The following is a 20,016-nucleotide window of genomic DNA, read 5'->3' as shown; positions in this document are numbered from 1 at the left end:
AAAACAGCTGATCAAATGGTAGATGATCGTGCTTCCAAAGAGTTTAAGGAGTATACATATTGATTTTCATAAGAAGAAAGGTCCCAAGAGTAAGCTTGGTAACGAAGAAAGCAAAAATAAGGAGTCTTTGCACAAGAAAGATGATCATAAAGAAAGGAGAAGGCTTGAGGATTCGAATATTAGACTGCCTGATGATGTTAAAAGCGGAAGTGCTAGAAAAATTCTTGACAATGTGTAGCCGTGTAGGTTTCTTCGGTTGCGAAGAAGAAAGGTGAGGACTCCCATTTTTTATCAACTTATTGGTCCTTATCATGAATTTTTTGCCTCGACATTCACATACGAAAAGCATCAGTTCGGCCCTGTATCATTCACTGGTTCACTAGCAAAGGTTGCTGCTGTATCTCATTCCATTCATATGGATATGAAATTTGACTTGGGTTCCACTAGAAATGCTTCTGCAGTTCTGTTTGTGCTGCTGTGGCCTGTGAGTTCAATTTTGGCTCACAGAACATCGGCAAGGGGACAGATTAGAGGGTAAGCTTTGGATAGTTCTTGAATCTATTATCGGTAATGCCACAAACATGAAGGTTAAACTTAAACAAAGAAGATCCAATAAAGCAGTGCAGGTATCTAATTGTAGGTGCATTTATCTGGCTGTCCTGATGATATCTTGGCTACATTTTCGGTTGCATTCTGAACTTTCAAATTGGTTGAATGAAACCACTCCCCTGATGATGCAATAATAGTTCATATCATGTCGAGGAAGCAGATTCGTTTTCGTTTCCTGAAGTAATTATATCTAATATCTGTATCCGATGCATTTTCAGGTGTGGAAATAGATGAAATCATTCATTTTATAGGAATGTAAAGATGTGCTATAAGGCCTCTAGGAAATGAATGCAAGAAACCAAGTAAGTTTAAAGCCAGCAAAAATGTCCTCACTGATATTAATCACTTTGGATGCTTTACTAAGGCCGCCACGAGTCATGAACCAAAGCCTGTCAAAGACATCGGGATGGCCATAATGCATTCGGATTTTCAGCAGATTTGCGAAGAGACGTTGGAACAAGGTAACGAAACTCATTTCCTGAGCTGACATAAACCAAGCAACTGAGGAAACCGAGCCAGTGAAAATATGTTCTCTAACTCCCAAGATAGTTGGTACTTGAATTCTTCCAACAAATTTCAAATCTTTAGTGCTTCCTCGAAATAGTTGTCTTGGTTCATATCTATGGTTTGAACAGCATCACCACGAGTGAAGACAAAACCATGGTTCTGATTCTCTGGTTTGCCCTCTCCAAACTTCATTGGACCAGGTAACTTGATTCGATAGATCTCCACTTCCCTTTGTAATTGTTTGTCGTACTTAAGGAGAACAGAGTAATATTCCTGCTCTTTATTTCCTATTGAAATATAACCAACATATGCAATTCGAAGGGCTTCATTGTGTTTCAAAAGATCCAGGATTTCCTCAGCACGAGGGTCCCTTTTGAACTTATGTTCCCAATAGTTCTGACAGGAAACTACATATGTATACTTCATCAAAGCAATACCATACTCATGTCCTTTGCACAGAAATCTTGCTGAAGGAATACCTTCCTCTTCTGTAACCGAATTATCCGTATCCGATGAAGAATCAAGAAAAGCTAGCAGCTGTAGAGCTTGATGATAGTACATCATTCCCCTGATAGTGCGTGTAAGTGTCTGACCCTATAAGATGCCGAAAGCCTTATATCTCTTGATATGGTTGTTCTTAAATCATCTGTTAGCCATCACCCTCGATGCATTCTTTGGACGAAGTTTTTCCACTCATCATCATAAATGGTCTGCAGATAGTACAAGATAGAAAACCCATCTTTGTTCTTAGCTTGGAGTGTTTCTGTGCTGTATAATACATCTTCATCATTGAAAGGGATAAGAACACTGAAAGCTATCATATTTTCCACTCGAGGAGCTCGAGGCATTTGTCATGAAGTGTGAGTTGCTGAAGAAAGCAAGTCGACGTCTCGCCTCATTATTTACAGGACTCGTCTGCATTGGGTCCTTGGTGGTAAGAATTGTATGCAAGCACTTAACCTGCATATAGAAGTTCTTTTTACTGGGATCTGGAAAATCAACCGCATTCTGGAATAGGGATCCGGCCATGGCAGTTTGACTCTTAGGAGCCAACACACCTCAACTGGTATGTAGTTCTCTTTGCTTTAAAAAGAGAATGGACAACAATTTCATAAAGATCCTCCATACCATAAGCAATCTTTTTCACATTCTTGTTGAATTTAAGCAACAGCTCAAGAAGTTTTTTAAACTTGGATGAACTTGAAGCAGCGCAGTCATTCTAAATGTCTTTGTGAACTTCCCGATCTCAATAGAATGATCGATTTCCTGAAACAAGGCTTCGAGAGTGGAATGCTCCTCTGTTTTGTTTTTGATTAGTATATGAAGCATCAAGTACTTAACACTATCATACTTCAATCACAGCACATCTCCTATACTCATTCTTGCATATTTTATCCCACAGACAGTTATTGGGACGATCGATGAAGCCTGTAGCCAGATCAAGAGCACGTAGCAACTCATTCCCCAAAAGAGAACAAGGCCAAGGGACAACTTTGATTTCCCATGAATTCAGGGGCAACTGTAATAGCTCAACCACATCGTCAGATATGATATCTTCTTCCCTAAAAATGGTAATTGTTTCATTCCATATCAAAGCAAACTTTTTAGCCTTGACTTGGTTCGATTCGACCATTTTGAAAGGCTGCCTGAGCCCACATCGCAACTTCAGCCGATGAATGGCTTCACTAAATTTTCCCCTTCCACGACCGATATTTGTTTCCTCTTGTGGCATCAGGTTGGATTGAATAGCACCGGCAAAGAACTGAAACCTGTATCTCAGCTGCTCGATGTTTCTGATCTCACCGAGCTGTTGCATCAACCCCATTGCAGCCCGACAATTGGAGAATACATCTAGTACCAAATCTGAGTATCCGCCAAGTAAATCAACGTCACGGGAAACTACAACAATCCAATGATGAACTTGTTGCTGACACTAAAGATGGTTTGCCAATCCCACTCGTACTCGGTAATTCTCGAATCCAACTACTGTTTTGTTGTGCTAATCATAGGTTTAATCTGAATGAAGTAGCTGAACATAAATTTTGTGCCTAACACCACAGCCTAGAATAGAGTATACTTGAAACTATCAACTAACCCCTCCCTTAATCCGTGACCGATGAAACAGTCACCATGGAACCTCCATGAAACCAGGTAAAATACCTTACAATTCAGCCTAATACAGGGGAGGAAAAAAGTACCAAATTCACCAGTTCTGATAACCCTAAAGAAATGGAAGCCTTAGAAAAAGAGTTACCCTTGGGTTAGCCTCATCAGACCAATGCTTGTCTTTTGCGCCCAGATCCTTGTATAACAAGTTACAAAAGAAGAAGTCCATGCTGCAGCAACCAAAATCTTTAGCACCGTCCTAAGGCCGAGTCCCAACGTTTCTCTCGAAACACGACTGAACTCCATGGCTTCTTCGAGTAAAGCATGGAGACACCTCATTCCACTCCATGTTATAAACAATATTAGAGCTCTAACCTTGACATCTTTGTTATTCAAAGCCTGCCATGGAAGCTTCTTCTCATTCCAGGCCAAGATAACCGACGTGGAGGAAAAGAAAACGCATCAACCACAGCCGGTTGAAGCTTCTGAAAACATTTCAAAACGTCCTTTGTTCGACAAACCCAATTTTCCTTCCACTAGTAAAATCACTGTTGAAATCGAGCGGCCACTTGAGATTTTGAAAACGCTTCTTGCTCCAGAAGTACTCGTTGAAATCATCATAGTTCATATATCATGAGAGGCAGTTCCGTTTTTGCTTCTCCTCACCTCGATGTTGATTTAGTAGGTAGAGTTACTATGGTGTGAACTTTAAGTGTGCTGACACTAGGGTCAAATGAAATTCAGGGATAGTTAAGAGTCTCTTATCATGATTTTTGATTGAATTGTGAGGTTGAACTCTAATTTTTTTATTTGATACAATTTTTATCTAAAAATTATCTTTAGGATCATGTCATGGTTTGTGTATTAACACGTAACCTGTCTGTTTTTATAAAAAAAAGTATAAAAATTAAAAATTATCTTTTATCAAATATTGCATGGTTTCACAATCGAATAAACCTAAACTCATATTATTAATGGTAAAGTTAACATGTTTGAAAAAAGTCCCTTTTAATTGTCGCACTACGTACTGATCAAGCAGACATGCTACATCTACAACACTTCGGGTAAAATTTGAGAATTTTCATATGTTTATAGCACATTCTTCCTAAAAATAATGATAATATATTCGGGAATTTTTCTATATATTTCATTGTGATGGTTTGAATTGCCATGTTTGGAGACATTACCACATTATAATATATGTACGTATGTATGCATGTTGTGAGAGTGCATATTAGATTAACATAACCTTAAAAAAGGAGGGAAGTTGGTAGGAAGGTTCACATCTGAATAAAATATAGGCAGAGACTTAGTTTGTAAAGAAAGAATAGAAAAGAAAATGTCCATGCTTATCCCTAATCATCATTAAAATATTAAAACAAAAGTCATTGTTATAAGACATTGGCTTATAATTAAGTGTGTATTGGCTTATTATGTACTCATTTTATTATAGCAGGATCACTTCTGATTTCTCATTGGAAATGAACCGAAAATATTAAAAAAAATTACATTTTTAACAATTTTAAATTTTCATATGATTTAAATATTCTTTTTAAAAATCAACAACCTGGTTCTCTTGAAATTTTATAATTTCACACCTCTAAAATTTTAATATAACTTCCTAAAATTCTGTATTCCTGACAACAAATACAATATATTTTTTTATGAATTCATATTCATCCCTGTCTACGCTGTATCATCTGCTGTAAAGTTAAGTCAAAGTCAAGACTTCTTTTGCCTTCCCACATAGGAGAGAACTAGTTCTGTGTACAACAGTGGTTGCCCTATTTGCAAAGGCTAATAATAACTTTATAACTAAGCTGCATTTGAACAGAAATCGGTAAACATAGCACTGCACAACATTCTCAGATAAACATAAATCTGGTGCTGGTTTTACCTCAGCAGAGAAACTCTTGAGAGGATCTCTGCTTCTTCTGTATCTTTTCTTGGCACCCTGGCGTCGACCTGATTTGTTCTCTCCCATTGCAGCCCTAGTCAGCTTTACCATTTTGCTGGCGTAACATGTTTTTTGGTCTAATAGATAGACGGGCACATCACGAAGATGGGGAGTGGGAGGGTCCTTGCTCAGAACCTTGTCATGCTTCAATAAATCTGGCATGGTAAAATACACGAGACATAAGGATTCAGGGCATCATAATAACAGTAGAAATAATGAGAGCATTAGCCTACTATGTTTGTTACCTAGATCTCTTGGATTTACTTCAAAACGAGCCTTCAACCTAAACAAACAAAAGCAACCAACTCAAAAAAAAAAAATACACGCAGGACTAAACTCGGCAACCAGGCTAAATAAAAAGCTCACTTTTGATATCTTTGACAAACAATAATTACTCACTTTTCAGAGTTGAGAATTTCATTCCTTAAATCCTGAGCTCGTGATTCTCTAACAGCAATTCTTGTTACGCTCCTTGCCACATCCTGCAAGATTTCCCCTCTCAAAATAAGCATAGTGCACGTAATCCATAAACCACTTAGCACCGAAACAGCTTGCTGTTTAATGAAGCTATCCACCCCAATTTATAAAAGAAATCATGGATGAAAACAAATTTGTAAAAGCTAAAACTTTTCACTGTTTAACAGCCATTAAACTTGACCATAATAATTAAAAATGTATCACTGGACATTGAAGAACAAAATAACATCACCTCAGCCCTGTGTCGTAAAGACTCCACAGCATCCTTGGTCAACAATGAAAATGGCATGATAATATCCGAGTCATTGTCTTCTTCTTCACCCAAAAAGGATTTAATTTCTTCAAAAATTTCCATCTCATCTGGTGAAACCTGTTAATGAAAGAATGATTAATTGGCAAGAAGTACGAGCTGCGAATTGAAACAAAATGTATTTTGCTACAATCATAAATGTCATTCAACATCTATCACATCATTATCAGACACGTCTAGCCTATATACAGACGATATTAGGTGATGTAGTTTAAGGGGGAAACAGCAACAATCAAAAGAAATAAGGCTGAACAAACAAGTTTGGAAAGAAGTCAAAGAAAATAATAAGAATAATTGTTTTGCTGTAAAGCCTACAACTTATATATATATATATAAGTATATATATATAGGTTTGCTTTCTTGCAAACAAAGTTTTAGTCCTAACCCAAAAGATACCTAATAACCTTGAAAGCACTTTGTAGCCCCAGCCTTAGCCGTCTATCATACGACTATAAATTAATAAATATTATAAAGTAAAACAGAAATAAAAAATATTATTATCAAAGCCTAAATGACATGATGCCATAAACTATACTGTGACCACACCAAATCCAAAAGGTGTTGAAAATAGTAAAAAGGGGAACACAGAGTATATTCACGTGCAGTTATGTACGGTAATTAATGAGTCATTTAGCCAACAACGTGGCCCTACAAAAGTTATATATAATTTTTTCGGACAAACTCACAAGAGAAACAGAAGCACCAGCACTATACGCTCTTCCAGTGAATCCAATACGATGTACATATCCTGAAACAGTTGAAGGCATATCAAAATTTATAACCTGTGAAAGAAAGAAACATGAAAACAACATTAAAACCAAAGGCCAGTAACTATACTACACAGCAAACCTTATAGATGAAAAAGACTGACTGATCCTAATAAACGGTAACAACTGAGCTGACCATAAGTTTTGAAGCTTAGGTAAGATTTTATTAATTGGCTTATTGTGTGCACATTTTTGAAGTCAATTTCCCTCACAACACCAAATTCAGAGTCAATTTTTGGCTTAGCACCCTTTCTGGACTTCTTTAAGTCCGCATCTTTGTCCCTAATAGCTTGTTCCTTTTCTTTTGTTTGGCTGTCATCTCTTGTGATTGTTTGCCATACGTATTGTTATTTATGCCATGCTTGAGCTGAAAGATGAAAGTTTTGATAATACCATTTGCGGTGTATGTTGTGATTGTTTGCCATACTAATATTGACTATCAAAAAGCCCCGCATTGAATTCCTGATAAAAGGGAGAAAAAAGCAGATAGTAAGCAACTAAACTAAAAACTGTTAGTCAATATTAGTATGGCAAACAATCACAACATACATCGCAAATGGTATTATCAAAACTTTCATCTTTCAGCTCAAGCATGGCATAAATAACAATACATATAAAACAGTCTTTTAAATCTAAATAAAATTCATTGAAACAGGACAATTTAGCATACCTCCAGTATATGTAGACGAGAGTTCTGAGGCAACTCAGCATTCAAGATAGCAGACCTGATTCCAAACTGCCCACAGTAAACGTTATGATAAATAAAAGAACAGGCTGTCTACTTAATTGTAAAGTGCTTGAGTCTCAGTAGCTAAAATTGATAGCCAATGTTATGAAGTCAAAATAACATACTAAAAAATGAACCATTATGTCATAATCATGGTAATTTCCAAGAGAAGCATAAAATTTAAAATTCCCAAACTAAGATAGAGGTTACTTGCAATGGAACACTTTGAAAAGGATGACATAAATCTCCATTGCTCATGTGACATACTTTAAAACTATGCAAGTTGGCAATTGCTTTTAACTTTATGCAAGGAACTCAAATAGAAAGCATGCAAGAAAATATTAATTAAGCTAATTAGTGAATACTGAATAGCAAGGGTGAGGAAGCATTGAATTTCAGATAACAACAGAATACCTTCTCGAAGAATAGTTTCAATCTGAAACCAGCATCAATAGTGTTGGTAAAAATCAAAACTTTCTTCAACGCCAACTCTAACTTTATGTGAGCAAGAACATAAAGTCACTTATCGCTTGAATTGCATGAAATCTGAAAAACAAAAGATAAAGGGTAAAAAAATCGGGAAGCTTATTACTTAAAACTACAAATAAGTTTCGCAATCAATCAAAGATCACAGGAGACTAATTTAGGTAAAGCATTGTTCTAAAATAGATCAAATCAACCAACTAAACGCAGTAGCCTTTAAAATTTTCTAATATGGGTTATGGTTCTTACCCAAAACTGCTAAACATTTTTAGAGAGAACCTCATCCTTAACATCTTCTGCTTCTGACAAAGTCAAAACGAATGGATTGTGCAAAATCAGCTTTTTAAGTTGGTCGACATCGGGGCTGCCAAACACCAAATGCAAAAGTGATCAGAAGGGGTTGACAATCTTAAAAGAAAGAAAATGCATGGGTGTATTATCCATCTAGCTCACACGTACCCATATATATATATATACTAAATGGTTTTGATCCTATGATGGGAAGAAGTGGGAAAAGGGAAGGAAAGAAAGAACGAAAAAAAGAGAAAGTGTACGAAATGGAAATGGAAAGAAAGGAAAGAATAAAAATAAATTTATTTTTGTGATTATAAATTTATGCGTGTCTTGGTATTTTCATGTATTCATATCATTTTATTTTTTTAAAATTTTCCATGCAATTTACAAAACATACAAACTTAGAACAAACCTTGACGTAGCAGACAGAAGAAGGCATTGACAATGTCTAGGAATGGCCGGAGTAAGAGCTTTAAGATCATCTCCAAAGCCAAATTGCAATAAAAGATCCGCCTGTAAACAAATATCCATCAATGAATTCCTTTTGAAATACTGAGGAATAATGTTCCATTAGTAGAAAATGGGCAAGGATAGCACATGAAATATAGGTTGCAGATTTATTTGATATATGCTAAGTTAGAAAGGAGTGAGCATTTATGGTATGCAGTCCCATTCCAAATAACAGTATAAGATGTTTGAAGAGCGGCATGCAAATCATATGAGTACATAATCCATTCATAAAATCAACTATGATAAAAATTTAGAAAGTTTAACTAAATTTAACTCAAATTCTTACCTCATCAAGGACAAGAATTTCTAGTGATTCACTGATAGAAGCCGGCTGAAGTAATCCAGCAGACAAGCAATCCCTTATGCACTTTGGCGTAGTTACCAGAAGATCCGGAGGCCCTGCCAATGCAGTTCGCTGCAAATTTAACAATACAAGAAACATGTCAGCAAAGGTGGCTCAATGCTAAAGCATTACATGAATGATACATAAATGATCAAACCAACCAAATCAGAAGCTGACATTCCACTGGTCAATTGCACAATTTTCAAATGAACCCTACATAGTTCAACCAATGAAATGGCCAATTAATAAACCTGGAAACCAATTATACAAACGAACACCAAACAGTTAATAAAAAGTATAATCTCAAAACTACCAGCTATTTCCTAATCACAAAAATTTAAATTTTCTTTATATCAAATGCATTTCAACAACCAAAACGAGTCTAAGAAATATAGCATGTCTGTTGACATAATTCACGCGAGGGAACGAGAATGAACCCACCTGGAGCAATCCTGTACTTCGAACTGTAATCCGACTGAAACAGCTTCTGAAGCAACGGAAGTAGATATGCAAAGGCTTTTCCGGTGCCTGTTCTAGCTTGAGCTACCACGTCTTTTCCTTGCTAATAACACGCGTGTTTGCCATTCAAAAAGTAATTAAACAAAAAAAAGGGAAAAATACTACAAAAATAAAGAATTAGACATGATTCTTCAAGCTTACTAGAATGAGAGGGATAGCGACCCGTTGAATTGGAAAAGGCTTGTCAGCGCCTTTTTTGAGAAGAGCTCGGATCAAGCGATGGTCCAGACCTAATTCTTCGAAGCTTTTCTCTCCTTCTTCTTCGTCTTCATTGCGTTCTTCTTGCTTATTTTCTTCTTCTGAAGTAGGTTTAGGGTCTTGTGGAGGCTTCTCTTTGTTCTTTTTAATCATTCTTTTGATGGATAGTTTAGGTTTGCAGACTCTTAGCTCAAATGGCAGCTTTGGTCTTGCAATCGGCGACAACGTCGGCGAGCAGTAGCGAATGCGGCAAACGTTAAAGAGATAAGTGAAATTTAAAGCCCGGGTAAAGCAGACGGCGGCAAATATTTGAGTCTTTAGGTTTTCTTCGTTGTTACTTCTATTTTGGGTTCAAATGGATCAAAACAAAAATTTAATTGGTTAAGAAATGGGCCATTACACAAGATTTTCTGGCTCTATCTAGGGTTAAAATATTCTAACCCCATAAATTTCGATCCAACTTAATCTTATAATGTTATTTTTTTTAATTTGATTTGAGTTTGGGATCAATACAAAATCAAATCTATGGTAATAATATATCTATATATTTATAAATAAGAATAAAGATAAAAAAAATTATTTGCGTAGAACAAAACATGTTTTACTTCAAAATTTGAAATAAGTATAAGACAGTAAATATTTTCAAATATCAGAATCTAATAGAAATCTTTGAAATTGGAATAAACAAAAAATTAATATATGTCATCTTGTGTCATCTCTGCTTTGTATACTATATAGTCCTTCATGACTGTTTATATAAATCGTATAAATTATTTAGTATGTTCTCAATAGCTGTTAAAAGTGTACGAAAGATAAAATTTTAAGATAAAATATGAATAAATTTTAATCCAGGTTCAGAGCAAGACATTAAAAAATTGTTTTATCCCATTTTATATATGTCCATATTTTGTATATCGTGTCATCTTTTATTACACTTATATATAAATAGTACTACAAAATTTTTAAAATATTTTTAATAACTTCTAAAAATTGTAAAAATAAAACAGAATCTCAATATTAAATTTGTACATAAACATAATAAAAGAATATATCGATTATTGAGATTTCATCTAGCTGTCTGATGGAAGACATGTCGATATCCGAAATTCTAATAAATCAAAGGACCAAAACAATAATTTTACCCAAAGGGAATGAAGAACGGTGTACAAAACTTCAAGGAAGCACTTATTCTATCTATCCTATTTCTTACATTTTTCTTGTTTTGTCACCGGTCCTAAATCCGAGACCAAATCACAATGTAATTTTTTTCAAACAAATTCTGGGTTTGAATTTAATTTTTATTTCACCGTGGCTGATTGAAGTTATCTCCAAGCAAATTTAACTTTTTCAGTGAACCGCCATGTGAAAACGCGTCCTTTTATGATTTATAATATATGAATAGCTCCAAAATCAAGATTCCAGAAAACCCACTGCGTTAAGCTTTCAATTTCACATAAAAAAAGTTGCAATTTCTTCTAACCAAATCATCCACTGTTCGGCTTTGCCCATAATGGCTTTCAATAGTTTCCCGAAGCTCTCGATTCTTGCTGCTATTGTCTCCTTAATGTTATCCCGCAACCTATATGAAGTCTCCGCCGCTACTGGTGGTCGGATGGGCGGCTCTTCCTTCTCCGAAGAGAGCCCACCTTCTTCAAACCGGTATGATGATCATTATTACGACCATCATCATGATCATGATCATTATCGTCATCATCACCACCATCATTCCCAGCCTGGTCTTTCGAGGAACGCCGATCAAGAGACTGGTTCTACATCGCCGGCTGTTTCTTACTTAATTTTAACCATTTTCGTTGGAGCAGCTTCGGCCATAGTCTACCGTAGTGCTGCGGAAAATAGAATGACTGTTCTACAAGTTCAGGTATTGCTCAACCGTTCTTCTTGCTTTTGCATAATTTCTGAATCAAATTAATCCCAAAGTTACATATGAAATTTGATTTAATTTGATGCAGTTATATATTTGGAACTTCGATTTTGATTTTGTTAAAAGTTTGTGACCCGAATATCGTTTTCTAAACCGAAATTAAAATTTCATGTGTACGATTGCATAAATTGAAGTTAATGTATCATATTGTACATTGAATCGAAGTTCGTTTAGTTTTGAGAGTTATTCCTTGACATTCACTGAATCGAAGTTAATGTATCAAATTCTTAGTGCTTGTGCAAATTTCTTATGATGAGAAATCCTTTTAACATACCAGTGAAAGGATCCCGGAATGAGAATCGAGATTGTTCAAATAGGTTGATTCCGGTGTTTGTTCGTCGGTTCCGAAACAATGAAATTGTTCTCATTAGTCATCAGTCTTTGTTACTTTCTTGATGAAATTATTTCCATTTTCTAATTGCTAGTTGGTGCTTGAGAAAGTTTGAAAGGCCATAAGAGTGGGATTTGCTTATTTGTTAATTTCACCAGTGAAAAGATCCCAGAATGTGAACCGAGATTGTCCAAATAGGTTGATTCATATGTTAGTTCTTTGGTTCTGAAAGAATGAAATTGTTCTCATTAGTCAGCACTCTTTGTTGCTTCCTTGATGAAAATTAATTCCATTTTCTAATTGCTAGTTGGTGCATGAGAAAGTTCAAAAGTCAATAAGATTGGGATTTGCTTATTTGTTAATTTGCTTTTGTACCATGCAATCTTCATATAGAAAGTAATTTGTTTTAGCAAGCTTTCTTTCCTCATTTCTTCAGGTTGGCTTATCCGCAAAAGCCCGTTCGGTGCAAAAAGAACTCACTGAAATTGCTTCGACAACAGACACTTCTACTGCAAAGGGCTGGAACTTCATACTGCAGGGTTCTTTTCTCATTCCTTGCTTTTTCTAACAGCAAAATGATCCCAATGACATGATAGTATGTACTCCACTGATGTGGTGTAAATCTGTAGAATGTGCTCACTAATCAATATGTACTTGACAAGGACCGATTACACTTATGGCCGGCTCTTCATTTTTCTTGAAGTTGTTGTGTTGGACATAAATACCGGGATTTGACTTCCAATGAGCTTCGAATACATGAAAAACCTTTCAAAAGTCTTAACCATACCTGTATCCAACCATCAAATCCGAGTCTGAGTTACATAGTTTAATTCTATAGGAATGATTGAAGTTATCTTGCCAGCAATTTATCTAACTTTCGCGTTTTTCATCATTTTTGTTTTGGAATCAGAAACCATATCGTCATTGCTTCATCATCCACATTGTTATCTTCATGGCTATTCATCTGTAAGTCCAACTTCCATACACAATTCTGTCTTGTTCTTCATATCATGATGATTTGTTGCAGGCTTTAATGGAGCTTAAAATAATTTACTGTTTCATTCTCGTTTGAACTAGTAGATTGACCCAAAACTTAATTGCAATTTTCGTTGTCACCAATGATTTTCCTTACAGGTAACTCATCATTGGAGCATCGGAGGTGCTGAACAGCAATTTCAACGAATTTCCAAGGAAGAACGCCTTAAATTTGACATAGAGACGCTGGTAAACGTCAACAACAATAAAAAGCAAAGAGTAGTTGTTTCAAATGGTGACCATACAAACAAGGACCGGATAGTGGTATGAATTCCAGTTACTTTCAGCTATTTCGTTCTGGTTTTTTTTTCCGATCCGTATTAATCTATCTTGTCCTATGGTTCTCAAACTTTTTGTTTTTCTTCCCATATCCGGTACATGGATACGGGATATGATCTTAAAGGACGCACCAGAGACATGAAAAACTTAAAATCTTACCATACCTGTATTCGACATATAGATGTCATCAACCTCCAAACTTGTCTCGTTGACAGGTAACAGTTCTAGTGGCTGCTCAAGGTGCATACAAGCTGCCAGCAATCAACACTACCGACGACATGAAGGAGGCATTGCAATCTTTGGCAGATATCAGTTCCAGCAAAATCAAGGTAAGGACTGCGAATCTTCACGTGGTATCCGAGCTTTGTTTGATTCATCATTGATGTTACTTGTAAGTAAACTTTTATTTTTCCTTTAGGGTGTAGAGGTGCTTTGGAGCCCACAAGATGAGAATGACTCACTGTCAATTGAGGAATTGCTTGAAAATTACCCACAGTTGAAGAGAATATGATGGCTCTCACTCTTTTTGTGAAGATGTAATATTCTTTTATAACCAGAAGGGGAATGTGTTGGCCGGAGATCGAATGCTCGGGATTTTATTTCGACGGAAGTCATTTTTGAAACTGCACCGCATGCTCAGTTGACAGTAATATTTTTATATATAATGATTTTGGTAATAGTTGCAGAACATTTGTAATAGTATAAGGTGGGTCGAAATGTCTATTTTTATCACCTTATAATCATCGTGCAAGGCATCGTATTTTAACCCATCGACTAATGGATTCGGAATAATAAAATTGAGCATAATTTTTATACCGTGACTGAAAAGTTCGTCCTGCTTTCTTTAGTTGATGGATTGACCAAAGTTATGGTTCTTCAAAACGCACAACATACTCTCATCTTCCCGGAAAGTCGGTCAATGGTGATGTCATTTTCATCCCGACCACAGTCGATGACTCCATATTCGAAGGACGTCATCAACCTTTAAATATGTCATTTAAAATACGAAACAACTACAAGCAGCGCTAGAATTCAAAGCAAATCTAAAATCACAATTATTCCCTCCTGCATTGCAGTTTTTCCAGTGTTCTAACATCTACAAAGAAATTAGGCTCTCCACATATGGAAAAGCTGATGCTCGACAAGTTTCAACGGTTTACTCCAATATCCGCCTTCTTTAGAGTCCGATCTCGATGATTATATGTAAACAAACGCCCGTCGTTTAAGATCAAAACTTCTTCGGTCCTCGGGAACTCAATCACTGATGGACTGTGTCGACTACTTGATGTTTGATATTTTTTTAATCCGAGTTTGAAACAGATCGTGGCAGATTTTATGAGAGATGATCCGAGTCGAGTTGGAGTTGGGACAAAATTATATTTAAGATGCAAAACATATTATCTGTTTCATATAATTATTAAAACACTTTTATATATAGTAAAGATAATTATTATAATGCGGTGCAATTATCTTTTCATTTTGTGGAATAAAAATTGAAAAAAATATTTTTGTCGAGTCAAGATATAAAATTTACCCCAGATTTAAGATAGGGTGTAATTGAATCGAGCTTAAACGAATAGAATTATGTTCATATTCATTTATTTATTTTTGAAGGTGTTTGTGTATATTTGTTTAACTCTTTTATTTAGTATATATGCATCCTGCAATCGCCTGCTAATTAGTATATAATTTACTTGTGCCAGACATAGCATATATGTATCCTGTAATCGCCTGATTAATTAGTATATGATTTACTATAAAGTTTATAAAATTATTGAATAAAACAAACAAATAAAAAATCATAATAGAATTAATTTTTCAATAATAAAATCTTCTCTAAAACTTTTTTCTCTCCTAATTTTTTCATATTGGTAATCCATTCATCTCTTTTCTTTTTGTTTTTGTTGATCGATGACGGCACCAATTTTATTGTTGGTTGTCGAATGCCGATATTTTTTATTTTTTTCTTTTTAATAAGTTTGTTTGTATGACAAGTTTTTCTCTGCCTTTTAGCACGTTTTTCGATCGTTTGGCCATTGCCTTTTCTAAGGGTTGATTAGACACCGCCACAACTGATCAAAATGGTGTTTATATGTTATATTATTGATCTTCTCTACTTTGGAGCATTGTATTGGATTTAGATACCCGTTATGCATTCATGAACATCTTTTTACGTCACTCGAGTATGATTTACGATTTGTCGATGGTTTTTTAATAGCTTAATCCCCTTTTATGGTTCGTTTGTCGATGTCATCAGATATGTTTGTATCTATCTTTATTTGAGTTTTCTTTATTAGATTTTAATCTTTCCTTGTATAGTCCTTATGTGATCTTAATTTGCTAGTTTTGTTTCAATGATTATAAGTAATTGTCCTAATTATGTGCTTAATTTATGATTATGATAGTGAATTTTTGTTGTCATTTAGGATATTTCTTATTTTGAATAAACTTAGTGATTTATTAAACAAAAACATAATAGAATTATATCTTTATATAAACATTAATGTTCTAACATTTATAGAGAAATTAGGCTCTCCACGTATGAAAAACCATAAACAAAACTAGGAAAAATAATTTAGAATAATGATATACTGTTTATATAAAAATTTGAATGGTTTAAATTAAGAATGTATATGAGACTTGAACTCGACAGTTTTGAACAAGTTAAGTTTTTTTTTTTTAATACAAGATTAGTGTTGAGTTAGATTGGGTTTTTGAAGGATAAGGTCAGGTTATATTTGGATTTAGGGTAATAAATCTCAAACCTTGGATAATAGAATAATTATCTTTTATATATTTATAAATAATTGCAATAATACTCTACTCTCTTTATATATATTTTAATTAGACCCCTATTTACCAAATAAAAATGAGAATTGAATATATATTTATATTTGATCTAATTAGGTCAAGTACATGTTTTTATCTAATCGAATCAGTGAAGTTTCTCTAAATTTAGATCGGATAAGATGATGGGTAAAAGATATAGTATTTCAATCGAATTCAGATACAATAAAGACTCAACCGAACTTGATGCATGTTCATCCTTAATTTAAATTATAATTGGTAAATATAAAAGAATTACAATTTAATATGAACTTAGGGACCTGCAACGGTGTTATATATTACCCCCATGACATTGAAGTATGAAAGGCTTCACATATTTTTTTAGTGTCTACGTGGGAAATTTTGAAGAGCTTGGTTGGGGAGTACTCTTTTCCTCCATGCTTTAGGAGGTTTTCTATGAGACTCACAATTTAAGTTCAATGATGTATGATTTAATCTTTAATAAAACTATATTGGCTAGCAAAAAGTCTCAGCAAAATAATTTATTATAATAAATAATTATTTAGATTATAAGCCTTATTAAAAACCTCCCTACTGCTAAATGAAGGAAAATCTGAGGGAGCGGGGCGAAAAATAGAATTTGACCGCTGAGGGAGCGGGGCGAAAAATAGAATTTGACCGCTCTAATATCTCGAGATAATCTGTCGATCTCATCAAAAGATTCCCACCAGCACCGAAGATGAAGCAACAAATCATTCACCCAATTGGTAACAACTTGACTATCGGATTCTATAATTAGAACTGGCTTGTCTTTCCAATCTGATTCAATGCACACTTCCAAGGCAGTTTTAATAGCCATTAAAATAGCATATTTCGCTCCTTGTTCCTTCACTGGCCCAAAAAATATTGCTGGAATGAAACCTTCTTCTGACCGTAAAACTCCTCCACTCCCAGCCTCCTTTTCCATATCTGCACTCACAACATTAAATTTCACAATCCCCCTATGTCGAGGAACATATTCTGAAAAAGACTTTCAAACCAACGAACTGCACATCCTCGGATTATCCCACAAATCCATTTCTTCTAGCATAACTTCCTCTTTAGCTGCTTTAATCTAAATAAAAGCTATCATTATAGTGCAAAAAACTAAATCAAGAAGTGAAGTTATTTTTTGACTGAAGATTTTTTTGTCTCTGGCGAGCATAGACTCCTCAATGCAATCGTTAACGAGATAAGCCAAATAGACTTTGATCTTCCAAAGCGTGACGATTTGTTGTAGGCATTGATGGATTTTTTTTCTGTGTCGAATAACAGTCTACTTAGTTGATGCATGTATGTGAAATGGGACTTTGAGATGTAACCTTTACCTAGTTGTGTTGTACTCTTTTCTTTCGTGAACATGACTCCTAATGAGGCTAGGAATTTAATTTTCGGCCGTAAATTCTCAACAGTTATGCCCAACTAATGAACCTCCTCGAAAGGTTAATGAGATAAATTCATCTTCCTAAGAAAGTAAGATAGATAAATTAACTGATGTAGTCAATTCTTTTGTTGCAGGAAAGATTTGAACCAACATATTATGTGGAATATGTGCATTACCTGATCATCCAACAGACGGTTGTCCACTGATTCAAAATGACACATAAAGAGCTTATAATCCATATGGCAATACTTACAATCCATGATGGAGGGATCATCCAAATTTCAGTTACGCTCAAAACTCAAGGCCTAATCAAGCTTATTAATCAAGACCACCTCCACTACCCCAACAGTCATAGAAATCGTCAATCAATTGTCGAAAGGTTGACTCTTTCCATAGAAAAGTTTTAGACTCACACAGAAACCCACTTGAAGGAGTTAGACAAGAAAATGAGTCAACTGGCTCAGTTTGTGGGACATTTAGAATCATAGATTAAATATCAAACAGAAGCAAAATCAAGGAAAAATATCAGTGTCATCACTCTTCGGAGTAGTACAGTTGATGCATGACCGGTTCCAGAAGATGAAACAATCCAAAAGAAAAAGAAGCTCGTTGACTCAAGATCCCAAAAGGAGAAAGATGAATTACAAGCAAATCCGACACTATCTCCTTATGCTGTGTCACCACCTTTTCCATCAAGGTTAGTAAAAAGGGATAAACAAAATGAGGAAAATGAAATATTAGATGTATTTCAGAATGTGAAAATTAATATACATCTCTTTGAGATTATCCGAAAGGTTTCAATATATGCTTGATTTTTAAAGGACCTCTGCACAACAAAGAGAAGACTTACGGAGAACGAGAAGGAAAATCTGGGAGAACATGTCTTAGTCATTTTCTAACGAAAGGTACCACCAAAATTGAAAGACCAATGTATGTTCGCAATACCTTGTAAAATTGGTAATGTTGGGATAAAGTGAGCCATGTGTGATCTTGGCGCCATAATTATAAGGTGGTAAAAATCCATCTTTCGGTCAATACTGTAGATGTTGATTTTTGAAAAAGTCGTGAATGTTGGAAAAATTCTTGATTTGTTTCATAGTATTTGATTGACATCCAAGTGCTTCTCCAACTGGTTTTCTTCTTGGATTCATTTATCATGGATAACAATTCTATTGTCTGAAGTCGAGTAAGAGACTTATCACCTTAAACCATAACCTAATTCGATTTAATTTTATCCTTCATTTGATTGGATGCAGTAGAACATAATACAACTTTTGATGATTTGTAAGTTAGAATGGAAGGATTATGATATTAAATTGTTGCTCTTGATCTTCGAAGGCCTTTTACCTCGTGTAAAGTGAGAGTAATGGTCTGGTTGCTGTGATCCGGTGCCTAATGCGGCTTGTGAATTTACAGTTATAGAAGTTTTAGCGTTTCTTGTTTTTTAGGGATGACCTGTGTTTTTGCGGATGCAGTGATTGTTGGAAGCTATCTTCAGTTTTTATATTGCCAGTTTTTATTGGTGTTGAACACTGTGAATTATTGTTTGTTATACTTAGTCCAGGTTGTATATACTTTTTTTTCTCTATCTAAGATTAAGGAGGTTTTTAATGAGGCAAATAATTTGAATAGCTTTTGTTGGATTCTAAATAAAATCATCTTGCATAGTAAAAGAATGTTCTAAATTTGTTCTCAAACTTTTGAACATTTCAATTTCATCCCTAAACCATGCCCTTCATTCTAAATTGATCCTTAAACTTTTTGAACATTCCAATTTCATCCCCAACTATATTTATATACTAATCACATCTCTTGTTAATAAAATCATTTGGTCAAATTATATTATTATATGTAGAAAAAATTACGTTAAATTACAGTTGAAACTAATTACATATTTAGATGAATTTAGGGATGAATTGGAATATTCAAAATTTTATGGACTAATTTAGAATGCCTTAAGTGAACTAAAACTTAATCGGAAAGTCTTTTAACATTCTATAAATATATGAATTTTAGGGTTTTAGGTTTGAATCTGGTCGACGGCAGCCAACCGATATGAATCCAAAACGAAAACCAGCAAGAGCAGCACTTGGGTGTCAAGTCCCCGAAGAAATCGTTGTGGAGATTCTTTCCAGACAATAGGTTAAATCCCTGTGCCGATTCAAGTGCATGTCGAAGGTGTGGTGCAACCTAATCTCCGCTACTGATTTTGTAAAGTTGCAACTAAACCAATCTATTAAGTCCAAGAGAGGGAAACTTGTTCTGCTTAGATATATCAAATTTATTCTGCGATTCGAGTTGGATTATGAATCTTTGTTTAGTGGACACAGAGTGAAGCTGGTGAAGGAGGACTCAACGTTCGACCTGAGAACCATTCATTATGTCGGGAGCAATGTTATCAAAACCGGACCG

The 20,016-nt window shown here is 35.0% G+C and overlaps 1 protein-coding gene, 1 non-coding gene and 2 pseudogenes across 2 annotated transcripts; 1 reads left to right on the top strand and 3 right to left on the bottom strand.

Annotated features, from left to right (window-relative positions):
* Positions 1–886: 886 nt before the first annotated feature.
* On the bottom strand, positions 887–3,528 carry LOC120128397 (annotated as a pseudogene).
* LOC120128470 lies at positions 1,611–1,687 on the bottom strand. The gene has a single exon (XR_005516637.1). It is a non-coding gene; the product is annotated as a small nucleolar RNA J33 (small nucleolar RNA).
* Positions 3,529–4,907: 1,379 nt separating the features above from the next.
* On the bottom strand, positions 4,908–10,113 carry LOC120128431 (annotated as a pseudogene).
* Positions 10,114–11,221: 1,108 nt separating this feature from the next.
* LOC120128423 lies at positions 11,222–14,092 on the top strand. The gene is made up of 6 exons (XM_039146098.1): positions 11,222–11,686; positions 12,517–12,619; positions 12,991–13,046; positions 13,215–13,379; positions 13,610–13,723; positions 13,813–14,092. The coding sequence occupies exons 1-6, from the start codon at positions 11,318–11,320 to the stop codon at positions 13,903–13,905; spliced, it is 900 nt and encodes a 299-aa protein (XP_039002029.1). The 5' UTR covers positions 11,222–11,317; the 3' UTR covers positions 13,906–14,092.
* Positions 14,093–20,016: the final 5,924 nt, after the last annotated feature.

This window comes from Hibiscus syriacus, unplaced genomic scaffold (genome assembly GCF_006381635.1).
Source record: "Hibiscus syriacus cultivar Baekdansim isolate YM2019G1 unplaced genomic scaffold, ASM638163v2 tig00110480_pilon, whole genome shotgun sequence".
Taxonomy (NCBI): Eukaryota; Viridiplantae; Streptophyta; class Magnoliopsida; order Malvales; family Malvaceae; genus Hibiscus; species Hibiscus syriacus.
The sequence above is the reverse complement of the archived record's forward strand: the minus strand, read 5'-3'. Positions and strand labels throughout refer to the sequence as shown.